Source organism: Chaetodon auriga, chromosome 12, assembly GCF_051107435.1.
Source record: "Chaetodon auriga isolate fChaAug3 chromosome 12, fChaAug3.hap1, whole genome shotgun sequence".
Lineage (NCBI taxonomy): Eukaryota > Metazoa > Chordata > Actinopteri > Chaetodontiformes > Chaetodontidae > Chaetodon > Chaetodon auriga.
In genome coordinates this window covers 23,086,548-23,113,073 of record NC_135085.1, presented here as the reverse complement: position 1 = coordinate 23,113,073, position 26,526 = coordinate 23,086,548, and the positions used below count along the sequence as shown (strand labels likewise).

General features: G+C 44.8%; 1 protein-coding gene across 4 annotated transcripts in view; it reads left to right on the top strand.

Annotated features, from left to right (window-relative positions):
- Window positions 1-26,526, top strand: part of LOC143328967 (neuropilin-1a-like) — a 71,787-nt gene that overhangs the window by 12,195 nt on the left and 33,066 nt on the right. For all 4 annotated transcript variants that reach the window (XM_076744534.1, XM_076744533.1, XM_076744532.1 and 1 more), the window contains exons 3-5: window positions 9,479-9,660; window positions 16,902-17,129; window positions 22,698-22,868. In XM_076744534.1, the coding sequence (XP_076600649.1) occupies window positions 9,479-9,660; window positions 16,902-17,129; window positions 22,698-22,868 (581 nt within the window). The remainder of the gene's footprint in view (window positions 1-9,478; window positions 9,661-16,901; window positions 17,130-22,697; window positions 22,869-26,526) is intronic.

Below are 26,526 nucleotides of genomic sequence, written 5' to 3'. Positions count from 1 at the left end.
AATTTATGCGTTACTGCATAAGCACCAATCTTTTTGTTTCAGCTGCTCCCTGTGAGGCTTTGCTCAACTATATTACACGATGTTGGGTTTTTAAATCAATGAAAGTGCATCATAACTTTGAATTTATTGTGTTTTCTGTCCTTATCTTCAGTAAAGTCCAGTAAAGAAATTTATGGCTTTATTTAAACAGCAATAAACAATTAAACACATTGCCTGTGCATTTACTAACATTGGAAGTGCACTGTTAGCTTAATAAATTAGCCTACTTTTTGGACAGTGTTGCTGTGGTTTGTATCTCCGCTCTTCTGTGTGAAACACCTCTTTTTAATTTAAAAGCAGGTCAGTTCACACAGCAGGATGTCATCTTTGTGTAATATCTAATTTGAACTGTAACGCGACACTGAAAAACGTCTCAGATGCTGCTGCAATATGTAGCCGACAATGCTCTCTTCCTTCTGTCGCTCATGATGCTAAAGTGTTAGCCTGCAGCTCCGAAAGCAGCGATCCACGAAGAACAGAAGAGTCTTTCTGGTGTGTGTGTGTTTGCGTGAGTGAAAAAGCTAATTTGGCAAATGTTCTTATCCACTTTTAACTCGGTTTATTTCTCAAATGCAGCTCGTTAAGTGACAACACCAGCAGGCTTTTCAGCTTTAATAAAGCCACTCTGAAATGAAGGCTATTTCACAACGTCCAACTCTTTATCTTTCTACTGTATCTGCCTCCCCATCTGTCCGTCAACTCGACTCCCTCACTGCCAAAGCGGAGCAGTCCCTGCTGGGGTTTCTATATGTGAGTCTGAGGAGAGCCAGCTAATTAATTTCACATGTTTTTGGAGCAGGAGAGGTGGATGTATAGTGAGCCAGGCCTCTGTGTGAGTGCAGATGAACGCGTTGAGGGTTAGCACATGTCAGAGTGCAGTGGAAGTGACACAGTGTTTATTGCTTTGCCCCCAGCTCACTTCAGAGAGGTGTGGATTGAGTGTCGCTTGACAAAAGGCCTTTTTCCTCCCAAGTCTCTCAGGTACGGACTCGGAAACGCCCCTCTGTGTTTGTTTAAGTCTGAACTCACAGACAGACTTCAGATGGAGGAACCAGCTCACCTTGTTTTCCGTTAAAACGCACGCAAAGTTGCTTTGACCCCGAGAGAAACTTCTCCCCAAAACGTCGACTTTGACTTTCGTTCTTTTCAGCTTTTCCATATTAAACCCCACTGAATCTCATTTCATCCTTCAGGGTCCCTAAACAGTCTGCCTAAAAGAGAGAGGGGGGAAAACCGGCGTTCTCCTTCCCTCCTCTGTCAGATTAAGGCTCCCTAAATGAGAACAAATTCCACCTCCTCCTCGTCTCCGTTTTAATTTCCCAGCAGGATTGTGCTGCCGTGGCTTTGTATCTGCACAGCCGAGGTGAAGGATGAGGATATTCATACTTTGGCTGCTTGGCCCAATTTATTTTTTGGGTAGAGGAGGGAGTTTGTGTGTGTCTGTGTGTGTGTGATCTCACTCGTTTTAAAAGGGTTTTCTCCTGAACACGTTTTCTCCTTTTTTGGAAGTGTTCGTCATCGCTCTGCGGACGGCAGGTTTACCAAAAAATGGATAATCGAATCAGTGTTTGTTTTCAAATGTGCGCTTATTGCTTTTATCACAGTCGTGGTCATAAAATGAAATGTGTGTGGGTGGACGGGTGGCACGAGTAAGTATTTCTGAGTATGAGTGTGTGTTACGAGTGTGTGTGCTTCATGTGTGTGAGAGAAAATGGCATCTAGTGAGTGCTCGTAGCTCTAATGAGCAGTTTTGCTCACACTAACGAGTCTCTCCTCTTTGGGAGGACCATTACTTTGATGCTGACGGTGAGTTGTGGTCCTCACTTATTCAAAAGGCTGTTTTGGGGTTAAGACTTAAGGTTTTGGGGTCAGGGTTATATTTAGGTGTAGGTTAGTTTTCAGGACACCCATTCTGGCTTCTCGCTGTCAATCACAACCCAACTCTCCTTGAAATTACACCTATATTGTTTCTATGTTATATGTTATACACCAGGCAGCAGTTAAGGCATAATCACAAAGCGCAACTGGACAAACAAATTCGAGGAGTCAGGGTTGCACAAGCCTAACAAGTGTTGCTCATTAGCAGTCATTGTGTAAATAAGCAATCTGCCATCCAGCCATTTTCATGACTTTGCGCCAAGCAGCACTTCATGTTCGCTCTACCTGTAATCATGGAGGCAAGCGTCACACAAAAGAGGTTTTTAGAAAATCTCTGCAGAACTTCCAGGTAGATTTCGCCCTTTGTCATCGAGCCCTCATTTTTCTTGTGTTTGAGCTCAATCCCACGCCACCTGCTGTCCCATAATGCCTTGCGAAGCTGTGCACTTGCATCCCATTCACCGCGTCTTAACACTGTTAAGAATGAAGCTCCTCACAAGAACAGAAGTACAAACCGGTGCACATGTGGGTGAGCTATGAATCGAAGTGAGTATTTCTGCAAATATTTGTGTGTGTGCGAGCAGGAAACTGACTAAGAGTATGATTTGTGGTTCGAGCTGTAGTGAGGACTCAAGTGTGTGTGTGTGTGTGTGTGTGTGTGTGTGTGTGTGTGTGTGTGTGTGTGTATGTGTGTGTGTGTGTGTGTGAGAGTGTGAGTAAGGCGGTGAGAGGGAGATGATGTAGATTCTTCGATGAACACGGGGGAGGTGAGAAACGGGGAGGGATGGACTGGTGTGTGTGTGGGTGTGTGTGTGTGGTGGCAGGTGGTGTCATAGTGTGTTTTCTGCTCACACACTCGGATACAACACGCACACGTGCCATCTGTAGCCTCCCAGCAGAGCTCAGAACGACTGGTCAGGCTGAGTTTGTCAGCACTAAAACACAGAAACCACTCGTGTATGGCAGAATCTGAACATTGTAGCCTGCAGCCTCCCCTGTGTGTGTGTGTGTGTGTGTGTGTGTGTGTGTGTGTGTGTGTGTGTGTGTGTGTGTGTGTGTGTGTGTGTGTGTGTGTGTGTGTGTGTTGTTGTGGACTCACATGCAGCACTTCCTGGAGACAAAAAGCTTGGTGTCACACTGTGAACCCTTCAGTTTTGAGGTTAAACATGTTGTGGTTGTGGTAAAAGTTATGCTATATCTCCTGGAAATTAATCAAGTCAAGGTTATGTCCTCACATGTGATAAAAAGGGCGGGTGTGTGCGCGTGCTGTAGTGGGTGTGTGCATTTCAGGCTCTTGTTGTTGCACAGAGGATGGATCTAAAGACAGCGTTTCACCTGGCACGGCCATTGTTTAGACAGCACAATGCGGCTAAGCTCTCAATAGCTTTTCAACCTCCATATCCTGGGCGGTGTTGAGCCCAAAGATCAACTGAACTCTAAAGTATGCTGCCCTTTACTCCCTGCACAGTTGAATCTTTAAAAAGTCCCAGCTGGGTTGTAATGTGCAGAATCTGTCATAATGTGACACCAGGTCAGAAAACACTGTGATAGATCGCATATTCTTTGATTTAAATGAAGCTTAAAGCACCTGCACATTCATGAGAAGCTGCTTTGTTCTTTATTCATGTCACTGTCGTAAATTCCTGATGGAGTACACTTAAGCGTGGAGTGTGGAGTGTGTGGTGGTGTGAAAGCTCGGTCAGGTAGCACAATAAACAGGAAACAGGAAGTAACAGAAGAGTTGTCAATGTTTCCTGTGTTTTCTTTTAATTTGGTGCAGTTTCCTCTTCCCATGAATGATGAGTCAAGAGGAACCTTCAGGTTTAGGTGCCGGACCCTCAAGAATCAAACTATCCCACAGGCAGAAACACTCGCCTGAACTGCCTGTCGGGTTTTGATAAAGGGGCATGACGCCCTCCTCCTTTATCAAACCCAACTGCCTCTTGGGTTTTGATAAAGGGGCGTGACGCCCTTCTTCTCAGCTGGAGCACCACGCCGTCTGGATGCTGTTGGCACAGTCGCTCCTCTGTCAGCAGATGAGTGCAACAAGTTCACACTGTTTTCTTGAGGTTGTTGAAAGCCGTTCAGGGTAATGAAGGAAAGTGTTGCATGAAGCAGAGGTGGATGAGGCCTTCTGGGGAGAAGTGGGAATGCCTTGACACTCGATCAAACTTTAGAAGTTTGGTTTGGGTGCATCAGAGGTGGGATGTTTCCTTTGAAGCCACCTGGTTTGTAGAGAGATGCAAGTTTTCGGAAGAATCTTTTAATGTCTGGAGAGGAAGGTGGAGAGCAGACAGTGTTTGTACAGACGGATCCAGGTGGAGGGAAAGAGAGGTGGATGGAAGGAGTGGACGACAGAGAGGCCGCTCTGCAGAAACACTGAGTCAGCCCCGGCTCCGGCTTCGCTTTGCAGGAGGCGAACGTAACGACGGCTCAAACTTCGCCCCGTAAACGCTCCCGAGATACCTTCCAGATGTGTTAAGAAGCTAGCTGCGGGGGAGTGGGGGGGGCACAACACAACACCACGAGCATGTTAATGAGCGGCAGGGCCGGGGTGTCTGCTCATAGCTCAGTAGCTTGGGAAGAAGGCAGGAAGGAATGCAGTACTGTGAGAAAACTCCCCTCCTCCATCTGCATCTCATTTATTTAAAGAGGTTATCCACCACTTCGCCTTTTGTTTTACATTTGGCAACAGTGTCGCTGCTCAGCGGTCGCTGCATGTGGTCAGTTTGTACTTACTGTGTCACTTATCTTAGTGGGTCACTTATCAAAGTGTGTGGGCGATAATGAGACATCTTAATAATTAGAGTTTTTATTGGATTTTCGCTCTAATTAATTGGATTTATTTTTATCTGAGAGCTCCTGTAGGTGTTGCTTTTTTCCTGATTAGCTAACCACCCACGTCTTAATTTTAAATAAAGCATATCTGCTGCTGCTTTAAGGGTGAAGCCGATGGTGCAGCCGTGGTTTCACACGAGGGAAAACTGAAACTATATTTTTATGTTACTATATTTTTATGTTATGTATGTTATCAGCAGAACAATCTCAGCTCAGGTTCACATTCTTGTTTTGGAGCTTCTGAACTGAAGAGGTCTAAACTTAAAAATGAAACTTCTCATCATGCAGAATAATGAGTAGCTGCAAAGCGTGAAGAAGTGGTCAATTTTTCAGCCCTGAATGTGTGTGCAGATATTTCTGAAAGGCAGAATATGACCACAACAAGCCAACCAATCAGATGATGGTGGCGTACAGCCTGAGAGGCAAAGCCCAGGGCAAAAACATTGCACAGGTTTTTCTCTGTTTTAGAAAAAGCACATTTTAAAGCTTCTGTGGAATGAACTGATTGATTTGGTGTTTTTTATTTCAGTTAGTGGTACAGAGCAGGACAGCCCACATTGTGTTAACCTGAACTTGGAACCAACACTTCTTCAGGATGCATCATTTATGTGTGCACCTCCTGACCTTCCCTCTCACCTCCTGCTCATCGAGCTCAACATTTAGTCCACTTGCACTGTTCTGTACATCACCGTGCCGGTTAATCACCTCGAATGTTAATCTGAACATCTGCTGCCAGCCCTCAGATGGACTGGCGATTGTTGTGCCCTTGAGCAAGGCATTTGCCACGGACAGCTGCATTTGGAGGGCATGAGTAGCCGGTGTGGTTAATGAGTGATGTGAGGGGGCGGAGAGGAGCTGCAGGGCTGCAGACTGAGACTCTCTCCTTAACTAGAGTGTGAAGAGATGGACCCACTTCATTAAACGGCCTGTCTCTGTAAACACCGACTGCCTGCAGGACTGGCTGGAGCGAGCGGCTGAGTGAGTGCAGCCATCTGCATGCAGACAGACACACACTCATACGCTTTCCCTCCGTCTCTCTCCCCATGGCTCTTACTTTATGAGCCTCTGCAAGGAGAGGAGAGAGGAGGGGGAGCGAGGTGGAAGTTTGATGCTGTGAATAATAACGCCACCACCTAAACATCACCGCCAGCACTAAGACTTTACAAGTGAGCACTTAAGTCCATTTCTCAGCGGGCATGTAAAGCTTTCTGCGAACACATGGAGAGACAGAGAGAAGCATAAAGTCAGAGATGGAGAGAGAAAGAACAGATTTCACACACCTCCGGCTCAGAAACCTCGATTTAAACATGGAAAACATTGTTTATGCCCTCAGCTGTCAGCGCTGCTGATACATAATGTGTGTGAACAGACCGGCCTCACAATCACTGGATGCTCGACAATGTGGAAATTGAACAAATGTTTTTGGGATTGTTTATGATTTTGAGTCTGATACTCGTCTTTTCAGAGGATGCAGCTGCAGCAGTAAAGTGCAGCTTGACCAGCATGTTTCACCAGTCGAAGGCTGAGCTTGTTTCTGCATCTTTGCAGGTTTGCTGCTGCTGCTGATGTCGATTTTTTAATTTCTATTGATTGTTTATGCAATTTTAATTGTCATGTGTTTGCTAACTGCAACTTCTCCGATAAGAGTGTGTCAGATTCTACTGTATTCATCAGGTGTCCCTCCGATGGACGCATGGCTTTGCTGGTGAAAGTTAAACTAAAACATCTTCAGATGTTTAAGATGAAGGGATGTCTTAGTGGCCTTTGGTTTCCTGTCTGCGTATTCACTGAAATAAAGACAAAAGAGAGGAATCATCTTTTGAAGAAGCACATTTAGAAATCAGGCGTCTGTGGGTTAAACCGTTTCCAAAATGTGCTTTTGGAAAAAGTTTAACAGTCGTGCCTCTGTGTCCACATCTTCCACTGCTCAAGACATTTCCAGTCCGTCATAAAATAAATGACCACATTTCTGTTGTAAGCAAACACTTATTTGTGCTGAGTGATGTTCTGGAGCTCTGTCCGTCTACCTGCTCTCCGTTGGTCAAATCAAGAGGCAAAAACCTTCAACTCAAGATGTCTGTGAGAGATTTGGGGAGAAAAACAAGTTTCCCACGTCAAACTCGTGAAGAGACTCTTGGAAAAGCACCAGCTAACAAGCTTTCTGTCTGCATGCTAATGTTGTTAGGAAGCTCAGCGGTCAGCAGCTGAATTCCTTCAGTCTGAGACGAGCTGACCGTCTGAGCTTCAGCCCAAACCTGAAGTCTCACTTCAGTGACACTGAAGGTGTATTTCAGCGGAGGAGGGACTCGTTTGACACACCTTCTGACCTGAGAGCTGTGACAGAGAGGTCAGAGGTCAAGCCCAGCTTCAGTGCAGAGACCCCAAAGCTGGTATAGATTATCTGTGTCGGTCAAGGACACCACCGCTGATGTGGTTCTCTGCTGTACTTCTTTACTCTTTTCAGCTGTAGATGCTCGCCAGGCAAAGCTGTTTCCACAGCTGCCTGCAAGAGGAAGAAGCTTGTTATATGATATCACAAGTTCTGTATTTTATACTTTATTTGTATAGCACTTGTCCAAACAGTCAGACAGTGCTTTCAGACAGCATGGCAATAATAACAGACAAATGTCTAAACAAGAAGAATGTCAGATGTGAAAAACATGGCAGGAGAACGCGAAGGAAGCACTGAAAAGCAGCTTCATGAGGATGGTCTGCTGCTGTGAAGGTTGATTTACATGTTCCAGGAAAGATGTTCCACAGTCTGGACGTCTGAGGTGTCACAGGCTACGTCAAACGGAGTTTTCCCGTCCTGACGGTCAGAGGGGACGTCTTAGATGATCACAGCCTTATAGAGCAGCTAGAAATATGTGCATGTACGCTGTTGGCCAATCTTAACAAATCTCCCCTTTGTTTTTGTGAAATACTGCAGAGTTTCCATCTAAAAACTTTAAAAATGAAGCAGCTGACAGCGGGAACATAACTCTTCTGCTCGCGGCTCGGCGTTGAAAAGCCATGGTCATGTTTTTAGCTGCAGTGTGGAACCTGTATAATCAGTTCATTCGTCATGAACTCTCCTTGCACCTCGGCGAGCTTCCTGTAAACGATGTGAATCCTCCACAGGCTCTGATTCAATCAGCCACAGGGAGAGCAGGAGGGGAGGTGTTTATCAGGGCGCACACACACACACTTACACACTCACACAAACACACTTTCCTGTTACTTGCACTTAAAAATGCTCTTAAAGTGACACGCATACAAAACAAACATGAAGTACGCCTGCAGATGCCGCGCCGTGTTTCACAGAGGTCACAAACAAACGGCGTGCGCTTCCAGAGTACACACACTTGAGATGTTGTGAAGCGGACAGTGGGTGGACAGAAGGGTGTCGGCAGGTAAAGGATGAGGTGCCGCGGCGGTGGTGGGAGGTCCGTGCAGACAGCGGAGACTGATGAAGTCTCTCACTGGGATCCTCAGAGCTTCACGCTGCCATGTGTCGCCGCCTCGCGCTCTCTCCGCCTCTGCCTTTCCCACCCTCCTTCCCAAATCTGATGTCTTTCCTCTTTTGCTTGAGACAGAGCTGATGCTTTCTTATCAGCGTGAGCAGCAGAAGAGCACGCACACAAGCTCATTTTTCACTTCAGACCAGTGGATGCAGTATGTGATCAGATATCTCGCTTGTGGGAAAAAATATGATGTTCTCTGAATGTGCACATGATCTGGAGACACACAAGTGCCTTGTTCTTGGAGATTAAATGAAGCTTACATCAAACTATCTGTGACATCTCTGCTGACATAATATGACCACAGATATTGATCTTTTCACCGTGCGGAGCATTAGACGGTAGAGAAGCAGATGTTGCTGCATGCATTGAATAATTCACCATCCAGCTGCTGAATCTGAGATTTTCTTCACTTCCGTCGTTCACTTGTCATAATTCACGGTCCTGCAGTGCAATCAGCTCTGAGGACAAGAGGACGAAACAGTGCAAACAAAGCAGATCAGCTGACCCTGCTGGTATTTGGGGAAACGCCTCAATTCAGTCGAAATCAGGAAGCACTCAGTGTCAGCAAGACATGTTTGAGAAAAACAGATGACATCCTTTTTTGTGGTTTCAGCGTGGGCGCGTCTTTTCAGCTTCACTCGCACTTTGTGACAAATTTAAACATTTAAACAGTGCATGTTCAGACATGATGACAGTTTTTGTAAATATGCCCTTTTACAAAAAGAAAGTTAGACTCCGACCTCAAAGCCAGAGGCAGATTTAGAAAAGAATAGCAGCCAGGTATGAGCAAAGCTTCAAAATGCTTGATCCTACATTTCCCATAATGCAACGGGATGGTGTCTTCCCTCAATGCTTCCAGATTGCAGCTCCAGCTTTTTGTTAAATATCTCGTAAACTGACTTTCTCGTGTAAAATCAGCTGGATGCCTGTTTAAATTGCATAGCCACTAATCACAGAGCAGCTAATTAACTTTTCGAGGAGGTTTTGGACGGATAAATTAGGCTCAGACAGAACAGTTCCTCATGCATATGTTCAGCAGCTGTGTGCATTCAAGCAAACACCCATGAAACAGTGAAGAAGGAAGAAGCAGCTCCCAGTAATCCACTGGGACAGGTTAATGTAAAAATCAATTATGAGCTCATCCAAAGATCGGCCCATCTGTATTGAGCTCTTATGCTGCAGCGTTAACCTGAACCTGCATCTCCTCTCTCCTCCTTCAGGTACGACTACGTGGAGGTTTACAACGGCGGGGACGAGCTTTCACCCATGCTGGGGAAGTTTTGCGGGAAGATCGCGCCGTCTCCGATCATCTCCAGCGGCAGCCAGCTCCTCATCAAGTTCGTCTCCGACTACGAGACGCACGGGGCGGGATTCTCTGTTCGCTACGAGGTCTTCAAGACAGGTGTGTAGTGGTGTGCGCTTTCATAATGTAACCAGCGAAGAGCCTAAAGGAGAGCAGAAGCTGCGATTGCTCTGCAGTTTTCTACACACTCCGCTGAATGTGATGAATGGCCGCATGGAAAACAGCCAATTTAAATTCAAGTGCAGTCCAGCAGGTTTCCACGGGTTGGTTCTGCAGGTTCTGGATTGATGACATGCATCACCGTGATGCAAATGATAAAAAATAAACAGTAATAAATACTTTTTTATGTATTTTGTGAGGCTGGCAGCTTAGTCAGAAATATGGTAATAATCACAAAGAGAAAACATGGAAAGTTGGTGGGGCGCTGCGCCTGGGGGCACCATCAGCACCTCCACTTCCAGCAGCTCTTAATCTCTGTTATTAGCATCCGTTACACTTCACAGATTAACTTCCTGGTTCATCTTTAGCCTAGCATGCTGTCATGGCACAGGTAATATTGGTGAAATAATTTCTTTTAGCTCAGTTTGCAGCTCGTATCAGGTTAAGCCCGCCTTCTTTTGATTGACAGCCTGCGCCTGTGACAACACTTAGCAATGAGGGATGATTACAGATATTTTAGGTGGCTCATATACAACCTGTCTGATCACCTGACTGCTTGTTTCTTGCACTGCTGGACGTCGCTGCATTCATTTTGCCATGTTTCCAGCTCTCATTCAAAACCAGTAGGAATGACGACCAAAGCTGAGACCCAAACTGCAAAAAATCTGTCATCATGACATTTTGCAAACGACAAAAGCATCTGTTTTGTCAGACGCCTGACCAAACCACTAAACCGCATCCTAAAATAACCTTCCAGAGAATATAGCTCGAAATATTTCCACACTCTTGTCCAAGGTTGTCTAAACAGCCCGAGCTGAACCTCTGGTACACTGACCTCTAAGCTGCATCTTAAATAAACTCAAAGACCCAGAATTCCATTGGAGGAACAGTGAGTCCCAGCAGGGGCAGGATGCTAGCAGGACAGACCTCTGTAAACACTGCCCGTCAACACAGGAACCTCGCTCCCGTGTCCTACATTTGTATTTGCTCTTCCCTCTCGGGTCCACTTGAGCGGCTGCCAAACAGCGAGTCTCCTGTGACCACTTCAGTTTCCACCAATAGGGACTGGAGATAAATCAGATAAAAAGGGAGCAGACGTTTGCGTGAGACTCCTCTTCTTTTTTTTTTTTTTGTTTGCGCCCCTGAGAGCAATAACCATTCACAGAATCACAGGATCCAGGAATAACAATCCCCAGGTGGACTTATGTTGAAAATTACTGTGTTGTAATATGAAAAATGGAAAGTCAAGTGCTTTTCTGTACTTAAATGAAGAGCAAGGCAGTAATATGAGGAGGGTTATGGGGCCCGATTCACGCTGGAGCTCCGCGCTGCCGGCTGTTCTCTCTGAACTACAAAGTACGGCCCTGCCTCTGATGCACCTTTCAAATCTGCTGGTATGGACTTTAATTTCAGGGTGCAAATGGAGCCGTGACTGATGAATGACAGGATGTTATTAGAAAGTCAGCGTAATAAATCTTTAAAAGTGGGTCGGCAGAGGATCAGCTCAGAAGGAACGCCGGCCCTGGTGGGATTTTGTAAAGATATACTTTCCACATAGATGTGTGATGATTTATATTTGAGCTTTGATCGCTAATATAATGATCAAACTGGGATTTATTATACATTGGCGGTACAGTCTGGGCCTGCGTGCCATTCACTTTCAGGAAAGTTCCAACTTTAGATCATTTTTTCCAGAATAGATGGTGGTGAAAGTTTTGGGAGTCTAATAAAACGAGGATTAACCATCAATTTAAGCAGGTAAATGGAATTTAAAGCGCCGCTTCTTCCAGTTCCAGTTCCTCTTGTGGTAATTAACCAAAAACCTGGAGAAATAAAACTAAGATGATCTGCAAAGCTGCAGCCGACTGAGGAAATGTTTATTTGTGATTTGAGCGAGCAGCTAGCTCCTAACGTGACTTTGAATGTCTTAAAAAACGGAGTAGTTTAAGAGTCAAAGTCCATTTTTGCGACATCTTAGTTTTTCTCTTTGTTTTGTTTTTTAACCATTTTCTGAAGATTTAACTTCGAGGATCATGTGATGCGATCAAAAGCTCCACGAACAGAAGCCACGACGCTCGGACTCTCTTCTCTTAATGCAGTTATAGGATGAGTGAAACGAGCCCGGCTGATGCTCGCACGCCGTCGGGTCTGCTGGCGTGACCCTGCAGGCTTTGAAGAGGTGCAGACGTCACGTGTGTGCGTCTCTGCTGCCGCTGTCCCGCCTTGTGTGTGTCAGAAAGCAACACAGCAACTGTTTTCCTGTTGTTGTCCAACACGTCTGGCTGCTGTCCTCTCACTGCCGGCTCCTGTTCTGCTGCAGGACGGGCGCTTCAAACGAGCTGGGGACTCCTGTGTGTGTGTGTGTGTATGTGTATGTGTGTGTGTGTTTGAGCGTGTGTGTGCGTGAATTATTATCTTTTGCATGTTTTTTTTTTGTTTGTCTTGTGTTGCTATGTGCCTACATCTATTGGTCTTTACGATTCTGTGTGTGTGTGTGTGTGTGTGTGTGTGTGTGTGTGTGTGTGTGTGTGTGTGTGTGTGTGTGTGTGTGACAGGTGCACGGGACCCCAGGCTCATTTAGCTAATGGGCTGTTTGTCCTTGGAGGCAACAGGGGTGACCTGCAGATGAGATGGATGCTCTGGCATAGAAGAGGGGCTGGGAAACTGGGACAGCATGTGTGTGGGGGAGTGTGTGTGTGTGTGTGTGTGTGTGTGTGTGTGTGTGTGTGTGTGTGTGTGTGTGTGTGTGTGTGTGTGTGTGTGTGTTGGCCTCAATATGGCTCCTCTACCCTCTAACAAGTTAAAAACAGCACTTGTACTCACTCAGGTAATCCCCCTGCCATGTTGCCGCCTTCCTCCTCGCCACATTTAAAATCCATTACAGTCAGAGCAGCAGATTGAAGCTGGCTGCTAAATGGAGCTGCTGCTCTGCTTACAAACAGGCTTCACACTCTGTGGAGACGTCCCTCTTTGTCTCTGCGGTACCAAATCGCTCTGTTTTTGTTCTTTGATCTCAGGATCCGTCTAATAGTGAATCAAATCATGAACCTTGAAGCATCACAGCATCACAAATTTGCCAAAGTGACTCAATTTTCAGATGTCAGACATTTTTTACGTGTGATTTTTAAGTAAGCTTTCAGACTTAAAGCATGAAAACACTTGATGTATCACGAAAGTGAAGTGATTATGATGGTAGATAAAACAGAAACACCCATCAGCCCGCAGCATTATGGCAGCACAGAACACAATGAGAGGAAAGAGCAGTTCATCAGGCACCACCGCTGCTCACAGAAATCAGGTGAACTGTCAAACTTAAATATAGAATAAATAAATATAGAACAGTGTTCACCTGTCAGGCCTTCTAGAAATGTCCACCCTGCTTTCTCTTCCACATATAAAGTGCACTAAAAAGGATTTTCCTGACACACTTTGTGTGTTTTTCTGACACTCGTGAAGTTTGTAGGATCAGAGTTTCCACCAGCGAACACGGCAGTCATGCAAGCCAAGCCCGTCCTCCCTCAGTAGCAGCGAGTCTGGAGAAAGTCGAGCGGCCAGTTGGTCACGCGAAGTGTTTGACTTTCAAACCAGAAACCAGAGTCGTTCCTCCTCCTGCCAACCGTCAGCACTGGTTCCCTTATAGCTTCCACTGCTGCCTTCATGCCCTCTGTGCTTCTTGTATTTCTTGTAAGGCTTATTCTCATTTTACAGTCAGTTTCATTACATGCGGCTGTTTTCATGCAAAACAAGTGTCTTCATTTAAAAACCTCAGAGCTCTTTGAAACAGCACATGAAGGTGAAGAAAAGGAAACAGAGCTGCAGAGTTGAATTGATAAATTTAATGAGACTTATATCAGAATTTTAGGAGTTAGTTTAGTCTCCACATCCCTCGCTCTGTCATTACGATGAGAAAACCCCAAAACACCACCGCAGAAAGCCGTAACCCTCGTTCAAATGACAAGCCCTGCTCGGTGAAAGTGGCTAAATCTCCGTCTAACGAGCGTCGGGCTGCACGGCTCCGGCGCATCAGCCTCTCATAACCATAACTCCACCCTCGGCTGACCGCAGAGTGCAGATCATTTATAAACGAGAGCCCTCTTCAGCATCCTGGAACTATATTCGCCCCGATTCTCTGGTTTTACTGCAGGTTTTCAAAGCGGAAACACATGTCTCAGCGGTTTGGTCGACTGGGGGGGGAGCCACGGTTGATTGAAGGGTCGTTGATTAAAAAAAGATGAAACAGAGAAAGACGGATGGACGGAGAATGAGCCAATGAGAGATGAGAGCAGTGCACGGTGTTTGAGGAGAGAGCAGGCTGGTGTTAGTGACATGACACAGTAACAGAGATGCTCCAACGCACCACACATGCAAGCTCTTTGGACAAACACTCAAATATGCAAACACGCTGTCACACATGGCTCACTTAATCTTTTTGGTCTTTTTGAGGAACAAACAACACCAACAAAGTGAAGCTTCTGGCTTCATTTGCAACTTTCTCACAGATTAAATAACATTTATTTGACAGTTCAGCCACAGGCTTAGGAACAAATGTTTCTGGTGTGGATTGAGGATTTCATAACATTTCTGACCTTTTTTTGAGTTTATGCATTTGCTTGACTGACGCCTGTTTGAAGACGCTTTCTCGTTTGCAACAATGTTGGTTTTACCTTCTGTTGATGTGGCGCTTTGGAGGAAGTCAGAGATTTATTCCGCTTCGGAGATGTTTACATCCCTGTCCTCAGATCAAAGGGTGCTCCACAATGCTCTGAAAAGAATCAGCTGGTGATGGGCTCAAAGCCTACGGTGGCCTGTGAGGTTAAGCTCTCACCTTAATGCATCATAGCAAAAAAAAAAAAAAGTGTGCATTGTTCGTTTTTTAATTCCAGGCTTTGTTGCCCTGAAATCACATTCATGTCTGACCTTGACTGACATACAGCAGCACAGATTTCTCATGAAGCATAGATGCACTGAAGCCATCTGCACATTTGACACACACACACACACACACACACACACACACACACACAGTGGAAAGTGTGCCAGCTGAGCAGGATCGAAGCCTGCCTCTTCTCTTCCACATCATTCATCATGTCGCCCTTTTAATGACACCACCTGTGTCAACAGCAAGGGGTCCACTGGAGTGTGTGTGTGTGTGTGTGTGTGTGTGTGTGTGTGTGTGTGTGTGTGTGTGTTTCTGAGTGTGTGGATTCATGTTTACAGGCGTGATCAGATAACTGCTGGACACATCTGGCCTGGCAGCATCAGAGCTCCCAGCACACACACTCCACTGGTGCCTCCCGGGGATGCTTGACCCTCGTCCGCGCCTCGTGTCGTCTTCCTCCCGCAGAGATCAGTCACCGCCTTGTAACCTTGTGTCACTTTATGACAGAGAGGTGTGAACTGCCAGCCGCCGGTTGAGCGATGTGAGCCGATGCAGAGATTTGTCACGAGCAGCATCCACAGCGTGGATGCGACTGTGGAGAAAACAGCTTGTGTCTGACAAACATCAGTCGTGGAACAGCCGCCGTGTTCGCCGCCGCTCTGTTTGCACTTTTATCAGGAGGCGTTTATATCACCTGTTAATACTGCTGAGCGCATTTTGTGTTTGAAAGGGCTTCGTTTCAGGATCGCACCTCCTCAGACTGTCTGAAACTGCAGTCTCGCATTGAGAGGGTCTCTTTTGCATAATGCTGTCTGTGCTCGTGCAACATCATGAGTCCCTCAGTGCCAACACCGTATCGACAGCACACCACAAGCTACACGGCGACCTTGGCACAAACAAGCTTCAACAAACTGCCCTCCTGTGTTGCAGATTTGTGCGTGGACATAAACAGAACTGTTGCTCTAAGACATCACATACAGCAGCATCTCAAATGCATTGAAGGTAAACAGAGCAAAGCAAATGAGCCAAGAGATGAAGTGAAGCTGGCACGAACATTATCTTAATGAGGAGGTGAGAAAGTTGTGTAAACCCTTCAGTGATCCAGCGGAGGATTTTACAATGCCTGTTTCATGATCTGACACAACAGCATCGCACTGCTGCATGAAAATGGCGAGATGAGTATAAAAAAGGGAGATATGTAAACACAACACAGCTGAGGATTTTATCACCAGGAGGCGTTACGTGCAAATGCATGAATGGAAGTGTGAGAAATTGAACATCATTGTCAGAGAGTGTCAAATAACAGCAGACGACACGTGTGAGCATTTCTTTTGTGCGAGTAAAATATATATATATATATATATATATATATATATATATTTATGGAGGTTTTTGAGCCCCGTGCAGCAAGAATATATCAATCAGAGAGCAGCAAGAACAACATCAGACTCTTAAAGGTGTGACTGAAACACAGATCAGAGCATGTATGTGTTAATCTGAGATGGACAAAGAAACACAATGAAGGCACAAAGCAGCGTTTGACTTTTCACACTGAATGAAAATTATGAGGTCACGGCTGAACGCTGATGTAGGGTGGCGTGTGTGCGTGCTTTGGATGTGTGTAACGAGCTAATAGGGTCGTCTGTCTGTGAGTGTGTCCGTGTGTGTTGTTTGCCGACCATCGGTCTCTGTAAACAGCCTCTGCGAATGACCCAGACACAACACAGACACAGGCGGCTCCGACGGGAAGGCGACCGCTTCGTCTGATTGGATGAGATTTGTCAATAAAAGTCTGTTACTGTGTCTTCGGGTCAGCCATTTTGAATAATTTGCTCACTTTATGTGGATATGTTGTTGTTTTATGATGCCGTCATGTGATTCTGTTATTCACAAAAAGGGAAATTTTTTACTGAATTCAGTCATTGTTCAGGAGGAAGATCTAGTTTTAAGACCCATAAAGACTCCGTTAAAGCAAATCTTTATTCCAGCGGAGTCACAGCTGTAAAAGTGTTCCAGGCTGCCAAAGTCTCAGACACCCAGAAAGGTCAAAACAGGGGAGGGTATTTGAGTTTATGTGTGCTGAGCTGCTCCAAAACGTCTGTGTCCTAGTTTTTACAGCAGGAGAGACAAAAAAGGTCAAAAAAGATACAGACTTTATAGTAAACACTGTCAACATAAAGAGGCAAAAATACTAAAAGTGATATTCAGAGGGAGGTGATGTGTTAGCACGTCATGACCCCTGACCCCGGAGAGGGGTCAGTTACTCCCTTTGAAAGCTCATCAGTATCTTCTGTCCTCGCAGGTCCAGAATGTTCCAGGAACTTTACGGCTCCCAGAGGCGTCATCAAGACACCGGGCTTCCCCGAGAAGTACCCCAACAACCTGGACTGCACCTTCATGATATTCGCCCCCAAGATGTCTGAGATCGTGGTGGAGTTCGACAGCTTCGACATGGAGCCCGACACCACGCCGCCGCCGGGCGCTCTCTGCCGATACGACTGGCTGGAGATCTGGGACGGCTTCCCTGCAGGTGAGCAGAGGGTTTGGCTCGGGCTGACATGAGTGAGAAAAAACGTGTCAAGAGCTAAGCTCAAACTGACTGTGAAGGAAATGTTTGTGGTCAAGTCTTAAAGGAAGACGAGAACAAAGCTGGAATCAAAACAAGTGCAAAAACATGATGCTACAACCGGAAATTACTCATATTTTTACAGGTTAACTTACTTCAACATCCACAGGAAAGACCATGAGTGTGGAATGCATTTCCTCAACTACCTGCACTGAAGAAAAAAACAAAAAAGCTTATTTTTTGGCTGCTGAGCTTTAACTTTCTAAGCATTTTATGAACTTTCAAGGCCTTTTTCAGCTCGAGACCCCGACTAAGACACGCAGGTAAACATTGCTATAAAGAAAGTGCAAAAGGGAAAATGCTAAATTTTAATTTCTAAAGCATTGTATGAACTCCCACATCCTTTTTCAGCTTTAAGCCCTGGCAGAAGAAAAAAAAAAAAAAATCCAAAATAAGAAGTAATATCGAATTCACAACCAATACAGAGCAGGAGAAACGAGAGGACTGCTTCTCCTCAGGTGGAGCGTAAGAACAGGGAGAACGGAGAGATTCACAGAGCCGTGAAGCAGCAGAGAGGAGAGGAGGATGAGAAGCGCTGGGGACAGCTTCCCCCTGCAGATGTTGACAGAAACCAGACAGAGATACAGACAGAGACATGTGGAGGTGAAGGGGAGGAGGAGGAGGCAGGAGAACAAAGGATGGATGGCTTCCCCGCAGGTGGCAGCGGCTCGGATTGAGCGACGGCAGCGAAGGAGAAAGCAGAGGCGAAAAATAGATTGACGAAGACAAGAGGTAGACGTGGGCTGGAGGAGGAAGAGCGTGGAGGGATGTGTGTTTTCACTTGTTTTGTGTTTTGGGAGACAACTTTTTGTGCATTTATCAGCAACAGCAGGATGAATCCTTCAACAGCGCACGTTTTTCACTTCCAGAGGCATTTCATCACGTCCATTAAGAGTCCGGCAACTACAGAATTCTTGTTTTTATAGTCATGTTTTTCTCTTTTATCAGAGGATTTACAGGCTGTTTCAGGAGTTTGACACAGGAGGATGATACTGTATCCCTCTGTCCTGATTGGCTGACTATGAAAGGGATCCACTCTGTCCACCTTAGCCCTGGTTTACTGAGTTCTTTACTGACTCTGGAAGTCAATTTAAAGGGGATAGCGGGGATTTTTTAGTCACTTCTGCGCATCTCCGAACATGAAGGAATGATGATTTTTAAAATAAAGGCAGAAATCAGACATGCAGATATTCTGTAAGCCCTTAAAAGTCACTTAAAAAGTTCTCAAACTTGAAGCTTCAGCTAAAATATACCAAATGCTGCTCATTGTTTTTTGTTTTTTTTTTGTAGCAGTTTACTCATGCTGCCTCCCAAAAGATTAATTATTTTTCAACAGTTTTCACCCCATGCTCTCAGCAAAAAAAGCATATTGTATCTCAGTGATTGCACATTTGGGGAATCATACTGGTTTTCATGCTAAGAGGTAGATGAGAAGATCAATACAGCTGTCTCTGCACGGTGAATAAGAAGCTACAGCCAGCGACCAGTTAGCCTAGCTTCACTTAAACAAGGGGAAACAGCTAGCCCAAAGGTTAAAGTCCGCCCACTGCCACCGTTAAAGCTCGCCAAAGAGGAGGATGAACACATTTCATGTCAAACTCGGACACTATAATAACCGTTAATTTCTCAGCTGTGTTAATGTCAGTCGTTTGCTTCAAACTCATCCTCCTGTGCACACACGGAGGCTGGATGCACTGAAAGAGCCTCCTGCACAGCTTGTTCATTGTTCCCTCACCAGTCACGTTTGGAAACTCACTCTCCGCACATGAATGACGGCGACGCGTCCTGCTGTCCCCTCTGTTCACACTCCGTCCCCTCGTTTGGACAGCGATTCTCAGCTTCCATTGTTGTCTAATTAGCCGTACAGCGTGCAGATAATGGTGAGAGCTACATACCTTGGACGGGCCTGAGTAGGCTGCCAGGATGCCCACAATACTCGCTGCTGTGCCCAAAGCTTTGCCTGGTTATTGCCAGGGAGGAGACTGGCATGGGAACGCGAGGGACACAAAGACTGGCACAGGTATACAGACAGTGACATACACTTTAAAGCCGTGCCAGCATACATAACATGCCAGGGCTTTTCCTGTCAAATGATCTGTGTGTGTGTGCCTGTGTGCATTCAGGTGTGTGTGTGTGTGTGTGTGTGTGTGTGTGTGTGTGTGTGTGTGTGTGTGTGTGTGTGTGTGTGTGTGTGTGTGTGTGTGTGTGTGTGTGGGATGCTGTGCAGCCCTGTATTCCTGTGTTTGCTCAGGGAACATGTGTGTCAGTGCAGATAACAAAGCATCTCTGCTGCAGGGTGAAGACCAGGATGTAGTTTTTCATCCCATCAAAGACATTCACGATGTTAACACGAACACCAAACATTCCCATCATGCACTGTTCTTTCTTTGAGGGCTGTATCTGCTCATCAGAAGGAAAGGGGTTTTTTTTTTTCCTGATGGGATTCAATCAGACAAACAAACATCTAAGGCTCATTATGTTTGGATTTATTCTTCAGAGGAGAATCTTAATAATTTATTGCCATTTGTTTTCCTAAAAAACGTTTCTTACAGATTTGTTCACAAAAAAAAAACATAAAAATGGAAAATAAATGCCATGTAAATTTCCTACATGAAGAGTTTTGAGTCCTTCAGATCATCTTCTGTCTTTTTCACAAAAAGCTGTTACCTCGAGGTTCACTTATTTCAGGCTTGAAAGAGCAGAGTAGTTGTGAGGGTACGATGAAGGATGTGAAGATGAAGGATGTGAAGATGAAAGCTATTTATTTTATCTTCCACTTTGACATACTGATTGTTTGTAATGTTGAAAAGCTGGAGTTGACTCCTCCTGCTTGTTGTTTATTGCAGATATGACCATTTCCTAAATGTAAATGCAGCCATATTGCCTGAAGGATTTTTCCATTTTACAGCTGATTGCATCGACAGCAGAGAGACTTACAGGGAAACCATTTCACACCGCCGCCGATAAGGCTGAAATCATTCGAATTGTAATCCGTCACAGATTATCGGCTACCTGCTTTAAACTGTAACTGATAAACATAATCCGCCAGATTAGCAAAGATCAGCATTCCAACAAGATTGACTTGTGTTGTTTTTGGTTATTTTGCCTCCAAGCTGAAGGAAAAGTGTAATTTGTGTAACATGTATGACTTCACTCTGGACTGAACGTTCCCTCCTGGAGTCCTCGAGAGGCTGCAGATACAGTATCTCTACGAAACAGGAGGCACCGGCAGCCTGGCTTTGTTTCTCACAGATAAGAACAGGATGAAATGGCCAGCAAACTGTGGGCAGGCAGCGACGTCAGCGCTCGCAGTGTTAAGACATAAGACAGCCTGTCGCTGTGTGCTGCGTGGAGGACGTCAGCCCCGCCGTGTGCCTCTCATGTTCTGTCTTCACATTTGAAGATGCCTCTCAAAGACGTCAAGGATTATCTGTCCACTGCACAGTTTACAAGATGTTTATCTTAAAGAGTTTGATGTGAATCAAAATTCTAAACCGTCATTATTGGCTGGAATTGTCTGCATTGATATCACGCACATGAAGCGAGGAGACGTCACATCAGGCACATCATAAGCTTTTTAGGGTTGTAAACAGGAAATGAGCTAAAGTGTATCTTATCACGCAGTAGATTGATTATTTCTGGCAACTCGTTATTTTACAAATCCATATCTTCCAAGAAATTTTCTGGAAAGAGCGACATAATTTGGTACTTGTAGGGAAAATAGAGGCAGCTCATGTAACTGGTGCACTTCCAGTTAATCAGTTACAAGCGGCCCACTGTGCGTTCCAGACTGTGAAATTTGTCTGCAGGCAAGCATATGACGCAACAAATAGAAAAGACAGTTTCCTGCTAGAAATGAATAATACATGAATATTAATGTCGGTTTAAATTGAGGTTTCCTTTAAAATATATGCTTCACGTTCTCTGTAATACCAAATTGCTTAGTGTTTTGAGGAAATTTCCTCGGAGAGGATTAAGAAAGCGCTCTCTCATTTGTTCATTCAGATGGGCTGAAAGATTTTTCAGCTTCTGGAAATACCTGCAGTCAGTTTTGTAAACTACCTTTGGGGTTTTTCAAAGCCTGCCGGAGATTTATCCTTCTGAAAAATGGAGGCTTAGCTCTGTGACTCGAATGTAATGATGATATGTCAGAGGCAAAAGCTGGGAGCGAGCGTTTGAAGGTCTGCTCGTCTTCAGCCTCCAGTGTCCCCAGAGTCTGGATTTTCTGACAGTATTAACAGAATTCGAAGTGAAACAGAGACATTCTTCCCATCTGATAAGTTAAATCTGAATAATCATATTTGCTATCCATTTCTGTCCCTTTTTAAGGCATGAAAATATGTTTTTTATGCCTTTACGCTGGTGACAGCTGTGGCGCATTACGTTTACTGGCTTTCCGTCCGATTCTCGTGAACGTCATCGTAATCGCAATGTTCCGCAAAAGCACTTCTCTGGCTGTTATTCAACACTGTGACGCAGGAACGGAAGGAGAGATTGTGACCATATTCCACGTTTGGTCAGATGCTGAATTGGGTGTCCACCTTGAAATTGTGCTCATCGTATAGATTAGCGATGCGTCGTTTTACAGCTCCTTTGCAGCAGCGTCCAAATTTGAAGCATTGTACTCACCACGAGCTGATTGGCTCTGCTGATGTTGATCTTCAGGTGATTGTCGTTGCACCATGTGATGAAGCTCTCTGTTCTCCTCTGGTGAAGACAGCATTTCTCTCTGGAATCATGCAGGGCAACTTCCATTTCACAAAAGAAAAAAAAACACTCCATACCTTTTATTAAATTCCTGTAAGTCACTGCGTTTGTTATGAGTGTGGACAGAGATGGATGTGGTGCCTGATCTGACTTTGTGTGTACAGTCTATATATAGTCTTTGGATAATAAGTGTTAATGCAACATGTTGTGGAAGCCAGTATTTCCGCCACCTGCCATCTCACCTTTATTCCTGTCTCAAAGGTGCCGCATCACTCACGAGAGGTGAGAGATCGGAGCTGCCAGGAGATCAGCTGCTCATAGTGTTCAGCTGAAGACTCGCAGCACAGCAGATTAAACAAAGCGACTTTAAGTTTCGGGGAGTTTTTAATCTAAATGTGCACATTTTTAGACTTTTTAGAGTTCTGTGTAGATGGAATATAACAGACTGAAAAAAAAAAGAAGTCTCAGGCTTGTGTGTTTTTGCCCGAAGTCACGAAACATTTCCCAGGACAGCGAGGGCAGAAAAGGACAGAGTGAATAATAAAAGCACTGTGCAGTTGATGAGTGATGAAGCTGACGTTCTCCTTTTTCTTCACCTCCCCTGCTCCATCCCTCACTCCCCTTGTCTCTTCACTGCTTTTCTGTGCTTCCCTTTTTCTCCTCTTCTTCCTCTCTTTGCCTCTCTCCTCTCTTATCCTCATTTCCTGCCTCCTTTTCCCCCCTCATGCCCTCCTCTCTCTCCACCCCCTCCTCCTCCTCCCTCAGTGGGTCCCCACATTGGCCGGTACTGTGGCCAGACATCCCCGGGCCGTGTGATCTCCTACACCGGCATCCTGTCCATGACCATCACCACGGACAACGCCATCGCCAAAGAGGGATTCTCCGCCAACTACACCATCCGCGAGAGGAGCCTCCCCCCGGGCCACGAAGATGAGGGTGAGCAGCTGGAGCAGTGATGAGAAACGAAGAGTGGGAGGGTGATGTGGAGGGCGGACATGTCATCTGGCATTAGGAAGGGTTTTTCTTCCGGATGTTTCGGTGTTTCATAGGTTTAGATTTAAAAACTGCTCCGTCCACTGTTGATAACCCCTCAGAGCAAACACAAGGTGTTGAATATACGTAAGCGGTTTGTCTATCAGCTCGGCTTCAAGCTAACTGCCCTTTAGCAAGACACTAAATCTCTTGTCTGAGCTCATCGGCATGTGATCTTTGGCCTCTTTGTTCAGAGGGAAGGCGAACGGAAAGAGGCTCCATGCAGTAATTGTCATCATATGATTGCTTCATGTAATCAGCTGTGCTCTGAGTTTGTGGTTTAAGGAGAAGAGAGAGACAAAATACCCCACCAAAGACATCAGTTAACAGGTTCTTGTGACTAGGAGTTCAATTTATGAATAGTTTCATCAATAATCAACAGTTATTTTTCTTTTCATCTTTAGAATGAAAGATGAAAATCGTAATTTCCCAGATTCCAAAGCTGACCAGCAAACTGCTTCATAGAAACCATCATAGAAAACAGGAAAAAGAAAAGCAATTTGTGGCATTTTTGCAACATAAATGACTGAAACAAGCCAATTGGTCATCAGAATTTTGTCCATTTGTTCTGGTTAAATTTGAACACGTGGACTCAAAACCAGTGTTTCCCAACTTTTTTGGCAGGGGTGTTGGGTTTTCCATATGGGCCGGTACAACAAATGCAAGGAAATACAACCTGAATATAGAAAAAGTATGTTAATCAATCCTGCGCTTGATATCATCTGCAGGATAAAACCAACAGCAGGAAGTGTTTGCAACCACCGTTTGATTCAGGTCTGCGTGATCTTTATCAGAATCAGGATCTGAATTTGACAACACAGCAATGTAAATGTAATCTTATCTCATAGCTGTGAGTTTAAAAATGGTTCAAATGAAAACAGCTTATATTTTCATCAGTTCGACCTACTTTCAGCTCTTATCTTCTCCCGCTGAACAGTGCGTTAGGCCGATTTCATACATGAGGATATTATCATGAGATGAAGAGTTTCTCGTCCTCGGCTGAGTTGTTTTTTACGCGCCGTGTTTGTTCGTGTCCGTGTGGTCTTTAAAAAAAAGCTGTTGACGACCCAGTTGGAGCATCTGTAGAGATTTAAGTTATGTTGGCCCGTGTGGTTCTTGCACTCTCGTAACCTCGACCCCAGTCACCCCTGTTTAGGAATGTGAGTGTGTGTACAGAGGTGAGTTTACATAAGGTCCCACGGTGGCTAACATGTGCACTTTGGGAGAAATGAACGTAAAAATCTGTTAAATTCAGTTGACTGTGTGTGGATGTTGTGTGCGGCTCAGGATTATCCTTTATCTGCAGGATTTACACGTCCCAGCGGCACACAGTGATCATTGAACATGTCAAACGATTTCTTTTCCACAATATAAATGTGATTAAATTAAACATACGCTGTGGCTTTGATTACTGTCAAACACTACGCTAAATAGGCTTGAACAATATCCGGTACCTAAAAACTCATAATCAGGAGCTTTTGATAATATCAAATGATCCTGATGGGATTCAAGTATAAGTCAAGTAAAAACACTCACAAGGTATGTTAGTTGTTCCAGGTCAGGAGGAGCTTGAAGCTTTTCTCTTTTTACCTTTAATGTTAAATTTTTATGGTTATTTGTGTATTATATTCAATAGCACGTCATTCAGTCACCACTCTTGCATTATTCAGGGTAATGTCTCAGACTCCCTCATGTACAGTATGCAGACATTTCACCAGAGGGGTCAACATAATTTCCTTGTTTGTTTTGCCTTGGGCTGAACATGTGAGTGTTGTTGGGTTGTATGTATGTCTGCTATCTGATGTTGATGGTGAATGTTCATGACACGCTGATAATATACGCTTGTAGTCTACACGTATCAAGTATGTGTGTACCGTATGTGTGTGTGTGAGAGATAATCTGTCCTTCGTAGCTGGGACGGCTGAGAGCAGCTTTGGTGTTAGACAAAGCTCTAATTATATTAGCTTAAATAACACACTCTCACACATGCACACACAATTACTTCGCCTACAGACCCCCGTCTAAGCTCAGCAGATTGAATTAAGGCCTCACACCAAACCAATTGTCTTTTCTCCAAATTTTACAACCTCTCTGATGCCTGGAAACCAGCGATTCCCAGCCAGGGGTACTTGTCCCCCGTGGGTTAGCTACTTTAGCAGTTGCCACTAGGTACATGGAAAAAGTTGAAAAACACTAAAATCACCTTTCAATTAGAAATTAATATCCACATGTTGAGTCATAGCTAAATGACTGCAGTAATTAGCCAAAAGTAATGGATCAATGTTAGATGGCTTAATTAATGCTCAGCAGCTGAGCTAACATTAGCCTAAAGTACTGGCTAGTTACTGCTAAATGTTTACATTTTAAATAGTTAGCTGGAAGAAACAGATAAGTGGTTGATGGCTAAATCAATGCTAAACAGCCAAAATAGTTTGCTAAAAGTATTGAAATGATTAGCTGTAGATCCTGGTTAGTAGGCCTACAAATGCAGAATTGACCAAATTAGCATAAATATTAGTCCAATTTAAACATTAAGCATGAGTCAAATTTTCTGAAAACATTACTTTTTAAGACTGTTTTTAAAAAAAACAAACAGCCATTTGAATCCATTCAAATGAACAAATTTTCACTACGATGGCTGCTGTTGATGAAGAGGTTCATGAGTTCATTTGACAGGGCTTGGGGTTGGGAGGGTCCATCTGACGAAAAAAAAAAAGGCTGGGAGCACTGCTATAAACAACCTTTTCAGAAAGCACTTCCATTCAAACAGGATCTTTGCTAACAGCCTGGGAGGAATCAAACTCTGATATCCTGGAGTGAATGTAGGGTTTTCTCTCGCTCTGTCCCAGTCATCACTATCATCACATGGCCTCCAGTGGGGCCTTTACGATCGGTGGGGGCGTCAGTTTTATGTCTTTTCTTCCTTTTTGGATGGAGAGGTAGAGGGACGGAGGGAAGTTTATCCCTCATGCCTGCTGTGAGGGAGACAGGGAGGTTGTCTCATGAATAGAAATGAGAAAAGAGCAATAGAGAAGTTTCAGATAGGAGGCCGAAGCCAGATGGAAAACAGAAAGGCGAGAGAATTTGGAGATAAACTGATGCATCAGCTGGCTGATATCCACTGCTGTTTTACTTTCCCATTGTGTAGCTGCAGTTTCAGAGCATTTTCTGGCAAGAGAAGTCTTCTGGGAAAAGCTCTCAATTGGAAGATATGGGCCTGAAAATTGTCAAGTTAACAAATACTGATGATGAGCACAAAAAAACAAGCTCTCTGCAGTTGTTTGGTGATGTTGCAAGCAAACTTTCTCCCTAATTTATTTGTGGAACTCGGAATGATGTAAGTGTGTTTGTGTCAGTCTGGCAGACCTGGCGTCTCCAGACAGGCCTCCCACACACACACAAACACACGTTTCCTTTTGTTCCACCTCCCTCTTCCTTCCCCAGGGTCCCCTGCTGTTACAGAGTGGACACCGCCGTCTCAAAGACACAGACGTGTACTTTGAGTTTATACAAATGCTGTTTTGAAACAGGTTTGTGAGTCCAAAGGATTGCAGGATTTTCT